Source organism: Betta splendens, chromosome 7 (assembly GCF_900634795.4).
Source record: "Betta splendens chromosome 7, fBetSpl5.4, whole genome shotgun sequence".
Lineage (NCBI taxonomy): Eukaryota > Metazoa > Chordata > Actinopteri > Anabantiformes > Osphronemidae > Betta > Betta splendens.
In genome coordinates, this window is record NC_040887.2 from 7879229 (window position 1) to 7895873 (window position 16645).

The window sequence follows — 16645 nt, forward strand, 5'->3', positions numbered from 1 at the left end:
GCATGCAGCCTATCGCACGCGGCCCCTTTGTAGCTTGTTGCTTTAAAAGTGTGATTTACAGGTTGAACTCACTCAGAAGTCTGAAAGTCTTTGTTCTGAATCAGATTTTTTTTTAAATTTATTTGAACCCACCAGCGCAGCATAAATCAGCCGTGAACTTTTTTTTAGTGGTTTAGTGGTTGCCCCCTTTTTCTTATTTCCTAACAGGACTCGTTGCTTAACGCACTTTGACCGGCTGATTTTGAAATGTTGGTGTGAATCACGTAGAACGTGCCTTCCAGCGAGCTTGGTTGGGAGACAGCTGTGAGCTCGTGCGTAAAAAGGGGGGGGGGGGGGGGGGTCGGAGCGCTCTCTCTCCCTGCTGTAAAGGCGTGGTGCGTCTCCCTCCGTAGCTCAAACGCACTCCTGCTGTCCGGCTGCTGGGAATGAGGTGAAGGAGCAGCTGGTGGAGCAGAGGCAGTGAGTCACCTCCTCGGTCCGGTCCGGTTCGGTTCGGCCAGAGCCGCGTTCAGTCCGCGCTGCGCACACACACGCCGCGCTGCGCTCTCGGGGCTTTTTTTACGCATTTGGAGAACAACGTGGAAACAAACGCAAGTGCTGCGAGAAGACAGAGTGAGAGCATTAAGCCCCGTCTTCACCTGGAGGAATTTGACCGATTGGTGACAGCACATTCTGAAGTTAACAGCAGGACATTTTCTAATTTCAAAATGAAAGGATTTCCACTTTTGTGCAACGTGATTCTTGGTGCGCTGATTGTCGCCGTTTCAGCAACGAAGTTAAATGTACCGAGACTGAAACTACCTTACAAAGGTAATTAATTATGTATGTATGTATGTATGTATGTATGTATGTATGTATGTATCTGTCTGTCTGTCTGTCTGTCTGTCTGTCTGTCTATCTATCTATCTATCTATCTATCTATCTATCTATCTATCTATCTATCTATCTATCTATCGATCCATCCATCCATCCATCCATCCATCCATCCGTCCGTCCATCCATCAGTTCCTTCTATTTATTTGAACACGCGTCACCTGCATGTGGTGATCGCGTCCGTCTCATCTCGCCTCTTTAAAAAACTATTTATTTCCGTGATTGCGTTTGATTGAGCACATGAGCCTCAGGTTTCTGTTTTGACTTCGCGGTGGTCCGACCGTTGGATCCAGGCCGATGCTTTGGCTTCTGTTTTGGTGGTGTTCGTGTTTAGGCTCGCGGACATTAATTCTCCGGTTCCCAGGTTGAAAGCGGCGGGTGTTCAGCCGGAGGAGACTTTGGCGGAGGTTCGCGTTCGTGCGGTGGGATTAACCAGGGAGCATTCAGTCATTATTACAGCTTAACAGGCCCGCAACCACGAGCAAATACTGAACGTGGAAGTTCCATACTTTGTCTTCAGCTGTTTATTGTCTCACAGTGGAGCATTATTTAACATATTCAAATGTTCACCCATGATTTCATGTACTGATAAAATGCTTTTATTTCTGACTTCTGGCTGAGGATGTATTTATCAGTATATTTAGGTTCTATGGGCATGGCTCACTCAGGTTTGGGGATAATGAAGCAGTGACACAGTGGGAGCTTGATGCCTGCGTGTGTGTGCGTGCGTGTGTGTGCGTGTGTTGACCGCTGTAGTCAAACTGTGCTTCATTGTTTCATTGAGCAACTGGTCCGAGTGGGTCTGCAGTTATAATCAGGGAGTGATGGATATCAAACAGGATTTCCTCCTGTTGCTTTCAGGAGAAAAGTTCTGCTCTGAGCTGCTCTTCCTGTTGGCTGGGCTGGAAGTACAGAACCGGGTGGTTGTAAAAATGAGAGAGTGCGAAAATATAGGAATTTCTATATACTGGGGGACAAGAAGAAGGTTATATAATAATAATAAAAAAACAATAATTATAATAGTGTTTTTAGTCACACTGTCACGGTTTTCAAATGTTTATCTTCTGAATGAAATCACCTGCTGTGGTTGTTCATGATCTATAGAGAACTTCCTGCCATCCTTTAGTTGCAATGAGCTTCATTTAGTTGTTCTTCAAATTGGTCCAATTTCTCAAAGTCACTCACACTTGCTGCCGTTTCTTGTTAAACACAATGATGTTTTCTTTTCACCTTGAGGCCAAAACATGACCTTGACCTACGAGTTAATGTGACGTAATGCAGAAACGTTCACAGCATTTGCGCCGCCGTGGGGGACATTTCATCGTTTTTATTGTGGAAGGAGCTTAATGAACTGTCGCGCTGCATTAGAGCCAGGCCTTGAGAAAACAGGTGGACGTGGAAAACAGATCCGACAAAAGTCTTTCCCTCCTGCTTTTAGTGAGAAAACTCCCTGTGTTTCTGTGTTATGGCCAGTTTCTCACTCCTCCATTTCTCACTCCGGGCTTCGCTGCCGTTTCCTCTTCCACCTTCTCTCATAATGACCCAGTGAAGCCCAGCGGGCGTTTGAATCCCCAGGAGGACGTGGAAGTAATTTACCGACAGGAAAAGCTGTTATTATCTCATTTCAATCTATTAGTGGTTAGTGGTTCAAGCAGGAAGATGCCATTTACTCCCGAACCATTAAGGTGCATACGTCTCCCCCCGTTTTAATTTTTGGTTAAGCACAGATTTATAGTATTTTAAATACTCAAAGTTAAAATGCGGTTTAGACTAGTAACATTAAAAGAACTGCTGTTTTTCTGCCAACAAACAAACTCCACCAGCTTCACGTTGGTGGAGTTTGGTTTGAAATAAGTTAATTAAATCCTTATATTAAAGTCAAGTTCAATCTCAATTTGCATTTTAACCTCAACAACAAAAGGAGGGAGATTGTGTGTGTCACGTTTGATCGACTGGACCGTCAGGCCGCTGCCAAGCAGTTAACCTTCCCATCATGCATCTCTGTCTTTCATGCGTCTTTCTCTCCTTTCAAGCTGCCTCTTATTCACTGGCATTGTGCTCGTACACACGCAAACACACAGTGACTTTCGACACACACTCTAACACAACATTGGCTTTGTCTCACAGGAGGCGGGGGGGCACTTGAAAACACAAATGCTCACATCAGCATCCTATTTTGATCAGATCGCATTAGTTCCCGCAGTGAGAGGCTCTGTTTGTTTTTGCTCTGCCTGTGAATTAATGAGTTTGTTTTCTCAGTGGGCATTGTCCAGATGCACACATGCAGACGGGTATTGGTTGTTCTTGGGCGGGGTGGGCCCGGCGTGTCAGCAGGAGTCTGCTGGGGCTCCCAGGATGCTGGAATGTGGGGCGTCTCTCGCCCTTTCATCTTTCAGCGCGCCGCCTTTCTTTTGCCATTCGTTATCAACGTCCTCTTAATTTTGCATTCATCACTGCTCCGAGTAACAGCTCACTCAGTACTTCTCCCTCCTGGTCGTCCCAAGTTCAGTTGGAATAATCCGAGTTCAGAAGGAGGGAGAGGAAACAAGAGGGAGAAGCCTCCATCCATCCATCCATTTTCATCCGCTTATCCGGGGCCGGGTCGCGGGGGCAGCAGTCTAAGCAGAGAGTTCCAGACTTCCCTCTCCCCGGACACTTCCTCCAGCTCTTCCGGTGGGACCCCAAGACGTTCCCAGGCCAGCCGAGAGACGTAGTCTCTCCAGCGAGTCCTAGGTCTTCCTCGGGGCCTCCTACCGGTGGGACATGCCCGGAACACCTCCCCAGGGAGGCGTCCAGGAGGCATCCGAACTAGATGCCCGAGCCACCTCAGCTGGCTCCTCTCGATGTGGAGGAGCAGCGACTCTACTCCGAGCTCCTCCCGGGTGACAGAGCTCCTCACCTTATCTCTAAGGGAGCGCCCAGCCACCCTGCGGAGGAAGCTCATTTCAGCCGCTTGTATCCGTGACCTTGCCCTTTCGGTCATGACCCAAAGCTCATGACCATAGGTGAGGGTAGGAACGTAGATTGACCGGTAAATTGAGAGCTTTGCCTTTCGGCTCAGCTCCCTCTTCACCACGACGGACCGATACACCGACCGCATTACTGCAGCCGCCGCACCGATCCGTCTGTCAAACTCACGCTCCCTCCTTCCCTCACTCGTGAACAAGACCCCAAGATACTTAAACTCCTCCACTTGAGGCAGGAACTCTTCTCCAACCTGGAGAGAGCAAACCACCTTTTTCCGGTCGAGAACCATGGCCTCAGATTTGGAGGAACTGATTCTCATCCCAGCCGCTTCACACTCAGCTGCAAAACCGCACCAGCGCACGCTGGAGGTCCTGGCCTGATGAAGCCAACAGGACAACATCATCTGCAAAAAGCAGAGATGCAATCCTGTGGTCCCCAAACCAGACCCCCTCCGGCCCCTGGCTGCGCCTAGAAATTCTGTCCATAAAAATAATGAACAGAACCGGTGACAAAGGGCAGCCCTGCCGAAGTCCAACATGCACCGGGAACAGGTCTGACTTATTGCTGGCAATGCGAACCAAGCTCCTGCTCCGGTTGTACAGAGACCGAACAGCCCTTAGCAAAGGGCCCTGGACTCCATACTCCCGGAGCACCCCCCACAGGATGTCACGAGGGACGCGGTCGAATGCCTTCTCCAGATCCACAAAGCACATGTAGACTGGTTGGGCAAACTCCCACAAACCCTCAAGCACCCTGCTGAGGGTATAAAGCTGGTCCAGCGTTCCACGACCAGGCCGAAAACCACATTGTTCCTCCTGTATCCGAGGTTCGACTATCGGCCGAATTCTCCTCTCCAGTACCCTGGCATAGACTTTCCCAGGGAGGCTGAGAAGTGTGATCCCCCTATAGTTGGAACACACTCTCCTGTCCCCCTTTTTGTAAAGAGGGACAACCACCCCGGTTGTCCAGTCCAGAGGAACTGTCCCCCTCCTCCACGCGATGCTGCAGAGGCGTGTCACCCAAGACAGCCCCACAACATCCAGAGACTTGAGGTACTCAGGATGGATCTCATCCACCCCCGCTGCTCTGCCACCGAGGAGCTTACTAACTACCTCGGTGACCTCAGCCTGGGTGATGGGCGAGTCCGCCTCTGAGTCCCCTGCCTCTGCTTCCTCAGCAGAAGGCATGTCGGAGGGGTTGAGGAGATCCTCAAAGTACTCCTTCCACCGTCCGATAACATCCCCAGTTGAGGTCAACAGCTCCCCACCTCCACTGAAAACAGAGTTGGTATAGAACTGCTTCCCCCTCCTTAGGCGCCGGACGGTTTGCCAGAATCTCTTTGAGGCCGAGCGATAGTCCTCCTCCATGGCCTCCCCGAACTCCTCCCAAGCCCGAGTTTTTGCCTCCGCAACGGCACGGGCTGCAGCACGCTTGGCCTGCCGGTACCCATCAGCTGCCTCAGGAGTCCTACAGGTCAACCATACCTGGTAGGACTCCTTCTTCAGCTTGATGGCGTCCCTTACCTCCGGCGTCCACCACCGGGTTCGGGGATTACCACCACGACAGGCACCGGAGACCCTGCGTCCACAGCTCCGAACGGCCGCGTTGACAATGGAGACGGAGAACATGGTCCACTCGGACTCTATGTCTCCCACCTCCCTCGGAATCTGGTCGAAGCTCTCCCGGAGGTGTGAGTTAAAGGTCCGTCTGACAGAGGGTTCAGCCAGGCGTTCCCAACAGACCCTCACAATACGTTTGGGCCTGCCAAGTCGTTCCAGCCTCCTTCTCTGCCAGCGCATCCTACTCACCACCAGGTGGTGATCAGTTGACAGCTCAGCCCCTCTCTTCACCCGAGTGTCCAAAACATATGGCCGAAGGTCAGGTGAAACGACTACAAAGTCTATCATCGACCTCCGGCCTAGGGTGTCCTGGTGCCACGTGCACCGATGGACACCCTTATGTTCGAACATGGTGTTAGTTATGGCCAAACTGTGCCTAGCACAGAAGTCCAATAACATAACACCATTCGGGTTCAGATCAGGGAGGCCGTTCCTCCCAATCACGCCTCTCCAGGTATCACTGTCGTTACCTACGTGGGCATTGAAATCTCCCAGAAGAACGATGGGGTCCCCAGTTGGAGCGCTTTCCAACACTCCCTCCAGGGACCCCAAGAAGGCCGGGTACTCCACACTGCCATTCGGCCCGTAAGCACAAATGACGGTGAGTGACCTATCCCCCACCCGAAGGCGCAGGGAAGCGACCCTCTCGTCCACCGGGGAAAACTCCAACACATGGCGACTAAGCTGGGGAGCTATGAGCAAGCCCACACCAGCCCGCCGCCTCTCACCGCAGGCAACTCCAGAGTAGAAAAGGGTCCAGCCCCTCTCAAGGAGTTGGGTTCCAGAGCCCAGGCTGTGTGTGGAGGTGAGCCCGACTATTTCTAGCCGGTACCGCTCGACCTCCTGCACAAGCTCAGGCTCCTTTCCCCCCAGTGATGTGACATTCCATGTCCCAATAACCAGATTGGTTATCCAGGGATTGGGGCGCCCAGGCTCCCGCCTTCGACTGCCGCCCAATCCACTCTGCACCGGCCCCCTACGGTTCCTCCCGCGGATGGTGGGTCCACTTGAGGACGGCCCCACGTCGCTCTTTCGGGCTGTGCCCGGCCGGGCCCCGTGGGAATAGGCCCGGCCACCAGGCGCTCGCATACGAGCCCCAACCCCGGGCCTGGCTCCAGGGTGGGGCCCCGGCTGCGCCATACCGGGCGACGTCTCTGGCCTTGGTGGTTTGTCTTTCATAGGGGGGTTGTGAAGGGGGGGTCATCTTCTTGTACTACTCCGATTACTGCAGATTTCATCCAGGTGACATTAGTGGACTCATAAGCTAAAATTTTGATTTGTAAAGCCTGAAGTTTCTTATCAAAGCCAGCTGCACAGTCAGAAACACGGAGGAGGAGGAGGAGAAGGCTTCATCAGTGCTTTAATAACAGAAGACATGTTTATATTTCAAGTGTGTGTGGAAGTTTTCATCACGGTTATATTGCAACACGTTACTGATTAACTAAACCTTGTAACCTGTGAGACTTTCTGACTTCATGCACGTGTGTTTTAAAGGCTGTGTCATTTGGTTGTGACGCTGGTTACAAATGTATGTGTTTTTATCTTTTATCTTATGAAAGTTTGACCCGTCAAAAGTAGCCCATATTTAGTTTGGAGCAAGACGGTGAGAGCGTTTTGTGGGGTATGTAGACCTGCTGACAAAGGAAACACACTACATCTTTCTGACAGCACCATGCAGTGTGTGTGTGTGCGTGTGTGTGTGTGTGTGTGTGTGTGTGTGTGTGTGTGTGTGTGTGTGTGTGTGTGTGTGTGTGTGTGTGCGTGCGTGTGCGTGTGTGCGTGTGTGTGTGTGTGTGTGTGTGTGAGAGGTGTCTTTGATCTGTACAAACACGGATTTGTCTCCATAGACTCTGTTGGCGTCTTGGTGAGAAGCATAATGTGCCTCCATGTTACTTCTGACACGTTGGCTGAAACAGGTGCTTGTGATGGAGACGTCTGTGGGTCTCGTTAACGTTCTCAGTGAACAACGACTCTCGTGTGATGACCCTCCGATGTCTGTCTGGAGGAATTGGCGACAGCCAGAGAGAAATGCCAGTAAATGTGTGAGAGAGGGGGAGCTGGAGGAACGATTGAGATAAATATTGAGCTGGATCAGAGAGCACAGATGAAGAGAATGGGGTGGGGGGGGCGTACTATTTTAGTCAAAACAAAAAAAAAGTAAAATGTAAAGACTCTCCAGGCTCTCATTGGGTTTGTGTTAATCAATGTTTTCGGTAGCACCTGCTGAAACCTAATTCTGGCATTCTGCTAAGTTCAAGAAACTAGTAAAAAGTAAAAAGAACAACACAACTATATGTTGGAGATTCGAGTCTTTAGTTGGAACCTGTGCCACAGATGGAGTGGGAATGTAGCTTGGGAAAACCAAATGCCCGGATCCGGATGACTAAGAAGTGCATTGTTAGGTTGTCAGCTCACACAGACAAGGCCTGAATCAGGCCTGAGCTTGAATTAAAACATGGATCCAAGACTCTGGCATGAACAGACTACAACATGAATGTAACAGGAGCACTGTCCATAAAAGAGCTAAAGAGACAGGAAGTGATTGAAGAAAAGCAAAAGAAGCATGAGACAGGAGGGAAATGGGTACAGATAAAAAAAAGAAGAGGCCGTGGATAAAAGACAGAGAGTGATAAGACAAACGAGACAAACGGAAGGCAGACAGACGATGGATGAAAGGCAGACGGAGGCAAACCTGGAGACTGAAAAGACACTGGTCCCTTTCAGAAGGAAAGGCTCCGAGTTCAAGACATAACAATGTGGCTTTGAGCGTCTGTCATGTAGATTAGTCAGCATCCCACTTACACGCAGGACGGGCAGAAAGTGTGTGTGTGTGTGTGTGTGTGTGTCTCCCAGAGTCGTGTCTCCTTCCTTTGTGAAGTCTTTACGGCATTCCTGTTAGCTTTGTATAAGAATGTGTGTGTGTGTGTGTGTGTGTGTGTGTGTGTGTGTGTGTGTGTGTGTGTGTGTGTGTGTGTGAGAGCCAGGTCCTGTGTTAACATGAGCCCATTGCAGCAGTAGACGCTCACCAAGGGGGGTTCAAGTCCTGTAAAACTATTTATGCAGATGCTAAACAATCGTCCACACCCTAAACGTCCCCTGTGTGTCGTCCTGGTGTGGTCCGGGCCCCTCCTCTGCCGCCGTCGCACACAAACATCATTGTACTGCCGCTATCTTACCCCCAACCCCCTAAACCCAGGGCCCGGCTCCAGCTCTAATGAGATCGAAGATTTATGATTTGGGGCAGAGGTCCTCCCACCTGATTCTCACACCACGATCTGCTCTGATCTTTGTCCAATTATGTTTCTGAATATAATGACTTGAGTCGCTGAACACACCTGATCTGGAGTCAGGGACGGGGCTCAGGTGTGAGAAGAGGGGCTTGAGGAGCAGGTGATTTAGGAAAAGCCTGCTGGATAATGGGCAAATATTTAGACAATATGACAGCGCCATCACTAAAATTCGAGCAGAGGTAGAATTAAATTCTTAGTCGGTACAACATGCACATCTGTCTGCTGCACATGTCCACCCAAAGCTTTTAATGCTTTCAACAAATCCGAGCCCTACAATAACACCCTGTTAAAACGCTGAGCTCCACTGGACTAATGTTGCACTTGGCCTCCTCTCACATGTGACCGGGTGCCAAGTGCACGCTGTGACGCGGTGTCGAAATGATGCTGGGTTCCAGCTCCAGGAGGAGACATCCTCCGCGCCACCTCTGATCCTCGGCTCCACTCGCGCCCTGTTTGCACTGGAGACATTAAAGGATCGCCAGGCGCTACATTAACAGCCGGACGCTCCCGCAGAGAGCAGACGCACAACCAAGCGAGCAGCAAAGAGCACAAAGAGGCAAACGCGCACGCACACGCATGCAGAAATGCGCGCGGGGACAAAGAGAGGTGCCTCCGTGGTCCGAGGTCAGCGCAGGGTCCTGTCACTCGGCTCATTATCAAGGTGAGGTGACAGGGAACCAGGCTGGATGCAGGCAGGGAGACGCTGCGTGTCGCACACACCCTCCGCCCAGAGCAATCGATTCGTTCCAGTGGCGCTGAAGAGGCTCCACTCTGCACTGATGTGTCTATTAAACGGCAGACAAACATGCACACGCTAATATGTGCTCCGCTAATCAGACCACGGCTCCTGATTATGTTTTGAAACTATTAGATTCGCACTTGGGGAAAAAAAGTGCTGAATGAATGAGAATGATGAATTAAAAGGAATTAGGAAGGAAAATCACAGAAGAGCTGTGCTACAATGTATCAAATATCATTTTTACTAATTGAGTCAAATATATCATTTCACTCAATTAGTAAAAATGTGTATGTTCAAATGGCATTAGAGAAAAAGACTGTATTAATGTTATTTGTACGGAGGGTGACAGAGATGAGAGCGATGAGAGGAGAGCGCAGACTTTTTATATGTAGAAGATTCCAGAAATAGTTCTCTCCCTGCAACAATATACAGACGCGCGTTAATGATACCCTGGGAAGTCTGTCACTGGTGTAATGAGTTCAACACCTCTCTATTTATTTATTTGCCAACGCTTTAGAGCGAGGTGATATTTGGAGAAAGAGACGGTGCCGGCTGAGACGGGCAGAGGTGGGACCAGAACCAGGCACGGACGGGGGCGGGTTCACGTTCGCCTGCGTGTGTTTGTGTTTCTGGGACGTGTTTTGTAGCGCAGGGGGTCTAATGGGCTTCATATGTGTCCCACTCTCCCACTGAGCCAAGAGCAACACTGCCTTTGTGTGGATGGATGGATAGATGGATGGATGGATGGATGGATGGATGGATGGATGGATGGATGGATGGATGGATGGATGGATGGATGGATGGATGGATGGATGGATGGATGGATGGATGGATGGATGGATGGATGCTGGCCTCACACCCAGTCTCTACATTACAGATACTGTATCAGCAGATGATCTGGACTTTTACTCTTTTGTAAATCCATTTCTTCTGATTTGTCTCTTGAACCCACTTTCCCCTAAGTTCATTCTTTTTGCTGATGTGCGCTACAGATGTTCTTCTGTGGTTTGTGTTTAGCGTGTCTAGAGATGAAAAACACGTCGTAGATCATGTCAGGCTGTTGAAAAAAACAAAACAAAATGATGAGACTTATTTAGTCTGAAATGAGACGAGGCAGCGACTGTATATTAAGTATATTATACTGTTAGTCAATTACCAGCTCGGTTCTTTTTGTCTTAAATTATAGTTTTGCTTATATTTCGTTCGTGGGCGATGAAAGAACTGTGCAAACTCCAACATCAAACAACAATACGCACGTAGGCAGCAACAGTAATTGTTCGCCGTCTTTGCTTTGACAGACGTGAGTTCATGCCTCGGTCCAACTTAGACGTTCACAGCGTAAACAAAGCTCCAAGTGAACGTCTGCGTGCGTGCGTTTGTAGCGGCTGCGTGCGATCGCTGAGCGTCGGCGCCGTCAGTGGAACCAGATGCTGCTCCGCGCGTCCTTTCGGGCCGGGCCGGGCCGGGCCGGGCTGCTGCCCGTCAGGCCAGCGCCGGCTTCACATTGGACGCAGATGTGGACGCTTCCTGTGATCCCGTCTGCGATGCAAGGAGGAGAGTGGCCGTTTGGAGACAGACAGGAAACAGACCAAGGGAAATTAGATGAAACGGGAGACAAACCCGGAGATGTCACTCAGGCGGAGGGAAAACGTAACCGCAGCGAAAGCCACCGATGGATAAACGAAGGAGACGGAGAGGAAGTGAAGAGAGAGACTGGGATGAGGGGAGACAGTTGCGCGCTTCCGCTGAGGTGATGAGCTGCTGGTGCGATAACAAGCTGCAGATGGAAGCTGTTAGTTCACCTCTCCCCTCTGCGTGTGTGGCTGCGCTATTTACAGGCTTTACGGATTCAGCACAAAGTCAAGCAACAATGGTTTCGCCAACTAAACTATGGATTTTATCTACATATATACGCAGACACACATCCTTCATCTGAGCCGTGTGGAAACACACCGTCATGAGCTGAAGGCGCGTGTTCTGCTGATAAACTGGTTCATGAAAACGCTGGTTAGGCTGCTGTTGAAACAGCTTCAGTATAAGGTTAAGCTCAGCACCAGTGGATGCATTACAAAATTAATGGGTTTAACATGAAAATGTATGTAAGACAATAACACTTATCTTAGTTTTTCTACTGGGCCTACTGGACCCAGTGGTCCCAGTAGGACCATCACACATCACTGATGCTATTCAGTATTTCGTGACTCATATTCGTCAGGAAACCTTCTGCTTCAGATAAAGTGTGTGTGTGTGTGTGTGTGTTTGTGTGTGAGGCTCCGGTGATGGACAAGGTGTCGCCACCACACAGGGCCCCTCGCAGCAATCAGTCAATGGGCTCGCTGAGTGGCGAGTGACCGAGGCTGCTTTCTCACCATGCGTGTGTGTGCGCGAGCCCGTCGAGACGGGGGGAAATAACAAGCGCGACGAGTGACGGACACAAAGCTGAAAGACGGAGACAGGAGTGATGCGGAGGCAGAAGTAAGAGGCGCTTGTGTGGGAAACGGGATGGTTTGTGGCTGAGATGCTCCAGGAAATGAACCCGCTCTTATCGTCTAGTGCAAAGGTTGCAACTGGGAGGAATTTATTAAATAGCAAATACTATCCACATAAATGTAGACTGTGTGAGGTGTAGACTCTCATCCTGTCGTCTCTCTGCAGACCTGCTGGCCACCAACCGCTCGTCCGTCTTCAGCGGCCGCCACGGCCAGCTCCCTCTGACCGCCGTCTTCCTGGACGAGTACCGCGACCGCCTCTTCCTGGGCGGCAAAGACGTCCTGTACTCGCTCCTGCTGGGACCCACCGACAGCGAGTCCAAGGAGGTGAGCGACGCACGCGCTGGCCGTAAAGCTATCGGCGTTTACTGCTTCATTCTGATTGGCCTGATTTGCACGGGATGAATCTGAGGTGCGGCATTTCAGGGTTGCTCCGAATTCTCCCCGATGCAGAACATCTGCTAAAGCACTCGGTCATTAATCAGCTATGAACGTGGTCTCACTCCGACCTGAGCAGCCATTTTATTTTATTACCGCTATTACATCATCACTAAAATGCAGAGCATTGTGATTAAAGGTTAAAGATAAGGTTGGGAATAGCTCAAATAAAAAAATAAAAAAATTCCAACCAATCTGGCGTGTGATCTTGTTGCAGACAGATGTGATTATAGCACAGTCACATCTGTTTACACTCTGTGTCTTTTGCCAACATGTGGGTATGATCCTGTACCCTTCGCGGCGCAGGAGCACTTGTAAAAGTGCAGCGAGTCGTAAATCAGTCGCCCCGTTTCCATCCGCGTAACCTGTAATCTGTACATGGATTAGTCATTAGGATGTGTCAAACAGAGGAAATATATGGAAGTGAGGCTGGAGAAGAATGACTCCATCATTTTGTGCAGCAGCCACCTCAAGGCACTTCACAATATAAAGTTTACGATCTTTCAGGATATATAGTTTCGCTGAGAAAACCCATCGCATCCCACATGAGCAGCGACTCCCTTCACCACAAAGAGGATGAGCACTGAACACACCCGCAGAAAGGTTCAGAGCAGATGGAAAATCAGAACTGCAGAAGAAGACGTAAAGTTAATGATAAGCTATGGAATCGGGCCCGTGGAGGCGATCGGCGCTTCGAGGGAGCGCCCCCCAGTATACTGTACATGTTTACCCTCATAACGTCTGGTAACAATTACAGAGAGTTGAGTATCTGACATTAGAGAGGAATCCACATTCAAGTCATGTTTCCAGAGACAGAGCGAGCTTTTATACTTTGACTTATATCTTAGGAGGTTTCAGAGAGTTTATATTGGACGCATTTAACACTAGGGAAAATGGTGAGGTCTAAAATAAAACTGGATTTCATTTCATCTGCCTCGGTGTGTGTGAAATAATAGAATTGGGGAAATCTACAGTACAGTATGTATTTATTTAGATATTACCTTCCAGCAGCAGGACGACCGCCGTACTGTGTTCCATTAAACTGGATTTTTGTGAGCGCAGAACAAAAAAATAAATCTAAACGCAGAAACCCCCAGTGAGCTCCAGTCATTTTAGCTAAAAGCTGTGTTTGAGTGTGTGTGCGCGTGTATGTGTGTGTGTGTGTGTGTGTGTGCGTGCGTGCGTGCGTGCGTGCGTGCGTGCGTGCGTGCGTGCGTGCGTGCGTGCGTGCGTGCGTGCGTGTGCGTGTGCGTGCGTGCGTGTGTGTGTGTGTATGTGTGTGTGGACTTGCACACGGCCAGTGGATGAATAGGGAAATTGCCTGCACACTCAGCCAGATGTTGCCTTCCTGCCTGGTCCCACTCGCCTCCCCTCTGTCCTGGCACAGCCGTCGTAGCTCGCTGCGCGGTTCGATGCCCACGCGTCTGTCGCTGCCAGCGGCTGTGAAATGTGTCAGCGATGCCAGTTCAGTGAAACATAGATTAGCAGGACGGCACACGTCTGCCAAAGGCTCCATACAGTGAAGCCATAGAAGCTACGTGGGCGTTTCCAAGGCGACCAGCTCTGTTGTTAAATAAAGTTATAATAGAGTCCTGATTGCTAATTTTTTTGTTTGGTTCTTCAACAGTTTAGGAAACAACCCAAGTTCACACTGTAATGAATCAGTTTGAGTGCAGTCTCTTCTGCTTTTCTTTTTCTATAACAATATGCTAATTATGAGCTTAAAGGCTGCTCCCCCTGTTCCCAGATCAGCTGCACCAGCATGAGATCAGCGTGTTCGTCCTGTCACCTCGCTTTGTAAAAGCTGTCAGCATCTCAGTAGGTTTACTGATAAATGTTAATTTATACTGGAGAGAAGGAAGCTAATTATTGCCAGCGTTGACGTTTGCACGACCACAATGAAGTTATAAACCACAGGGGAAGGTTTTTCTCCAGTTGATCAGGACGCACGAGGCGTAAAACCGTCGTCAAATGGTGTAAAACCGCAAACTAGATCTAGTTTCTCAGTAAAATGGTTCGGAACTAAACAAATCTTTCTTTCATGTAAATGTTTCAGATGATGAATAATTATCACACGTCTTTGACACGCCATCTAACTGCTGCATGCAGTATGAAATGGGTTTTTGGGCCTGTGGATGTGGTTGGCACTGGTCGCAGATTGGTTTGTTGCAGACAACTGGTTTATTTTTCTAGTGTTTGCTTTACTGTAGTGTCACGTTCAGCGTTGCCGTGCTGATTTCAAACGCGGCCCGAGGCCCAGTTTACTTAGAATCTAATTCAGCTGTAAAAGCTTTGGCGTCGAATGAGACGAGCTGTTCCAAGTTGCTTGGGATGTTTGGGTTCAGTATTTAAATCAGGCACTTGTAGCCCTGCTGCGTTCTTCAGTCAGAAATACTGTAAACTCCACGCGTCTTATGATTTCATCGACCCGATCCGGCCAAATTTGAGTTTGGCTCAGCAACATCGAGCCGACAGATCAGACACACGGACTCACCCAGAAACCGCGAACACATCTGCTGGAATCAGCATCACGTTGTTACAGAACAGACCTCAGCTCGTGACTGCGCTGTCCCACTGTTCTGTCCAATGGACGGAGATACCGTTCATTTCTGTTTCTAGTATTTGGGCTTCACCTTCACGTGTCTGGACTTTTGGAATGAATGTATCCACAGGAGTAGTTACAGCCTGTCAACGGTTGAACTTAAAGTTACTGTAAATGGCAGCTTTTCTGCTTCATGCTCTTATTTCCCAAATCTGCAGGTCTGGAACAAATTTTGGTCCAAGTCTAGAGATCATAAAAGTGAATAATGTTTGAGTGTCACAATAAAAGAACACTGCGAAGCGGCACAGGTCGGCCATATTTCCCGAGCCTTGTAGCGTTGGAGTCCTGCGTGATGGATGGGATATTGCGGCGCATTGACTCAGACAGTGTGTCACCGGCCTGTAGTGTGTGTGTGTGTGTGTGTGTGTGTGTGTGTGTGTGTGTGTGTGTGTGTGTGTGTGTGTGTGGGACAGGTGCACAGGACCAGGCCAAACGAACCCGTCCAGAGATCTCAGCTGCTTTAATCTACGAAAGGAACCAACCCAAACCCAAAAGTGCTTTTAGCCAAGCTTAAAACAGATTCCCACAAATGCAGCCAGTTCGTAATTAAACCCGGCTCTGGATTCAGACGGGGTTATTGAATTGAGCAAAAGGAAAAAGATATGAACTGAGCTCAGATGAAGTATGACCACTAAGCAAAGCTGCTCTCTGTCTTTTCATCCAGTTCAACTAAATTGCCAAGTCCAAGGTTAAAATGTTATTCATTTTTATCTAAATAATAATTAACATGCATTTTTAATATTCTTCGCCATGTTTTATTTCATACACAGGTGATGATAACATGGATCAGTTTCACTCGTCTCATAATAGAGCGGTTAGTTTTTCCAGGCTTCAGGGTCAGGTCTTTTATTCGTACATTACTTTAAGTTAAGACAACAAAGCGTCAGAGCATGTGTGCGTCGGGGAGCCAGGACTCAGTCGCTCTGATTTAGAGCCCGCTTCTCTGGCTCTAGTGGCTTCAGATTTACGATGAAGGCTATAAAACCTGTCAGATGCTTAGCGCTCATGTGGCATTGAGAGGAGGACGCACAGACAGTCAACTTGGAGCCAGGTAGTCCTCAATAAACTCACTCATCGTCTCATCTCCGTCGTCTGTGTATATATTAGTTTCTGTCACTTCCAATCCACATGTGCTCTAAAACAGCTTCATTCAATAACTTCTGCACCAGAGAGGACCCACATGTTCTCCACTCTCACTGCACATGAGACGTGGTCGTTCACCTCAGGAGCCTTCACTTATCTTCCAGCTCTTGACCAAAACGAGGCCACAGAAGCTCTCTGTTAATCTGCTGCAGTTTTACTTACACACACTGAAGCAGACGTGGACTTTCCTCCTCAACGGCAATTTATTTTGTTTCTTTTTTCAGAAAGCAACGTAAAGACTTTTTATTTGATCACAATTCACTTGAAATGTCTAATTTCAAAGCACAAACCTATAGAACCAAAATGACCTACTTGTTAATGTATGCGATTTTAAATATAACTGTTTTGCCTCCTCCTTCCCAGATCTCCTGGCCCCCGTTACCTGGCAACAGGGAGGACTGCATTGAAATGGGGAAGGAACAGGTAAGTTGCTGTGTGTGACTCCCGTCCTTTCGTTTAGAAGCCACCCTTCTGTTCATGTCCTG

The 16645-nt window shown here is 49.1% G+C and overlaps 1 protein-coding gene across 3 annotated transcripts in view; it reads left to right on the top strand.

Moving 5' to 3' along the window:
- Nucleotides 1-370: 370 nt before the first annotated feature.
- sema3bl (sema domain, immunoglobulin domain (Ig), short basic domain, secreted, (semaphorin) 3bl) overlaps nt 371-16645 on the top strand; it is a 34839-nt gene continuing 18564 nt past the window's right edge. The window contains exons 1-3 of one of the 3 annotated variants that reach the window (XM_029156503.3): nt 371-810; nt 12144-12304; nt 16524-16583. In XM_029156503.3, the coding sequence (XP_029012336.1) occupies nt 708-810; nt 12144-12304; nt 16524-16583 (324 nt within the window). In that variant the 5' untranslated portion in view covers nt 371-707. The remainder of the gene's footprint in view (nt 811-12143; nt 12305-16523; nt 16584-16645) is intronic. The other 2 variants (XM_029156502.3, XM_055510322.1) reach the window with 2 other exon arrangements.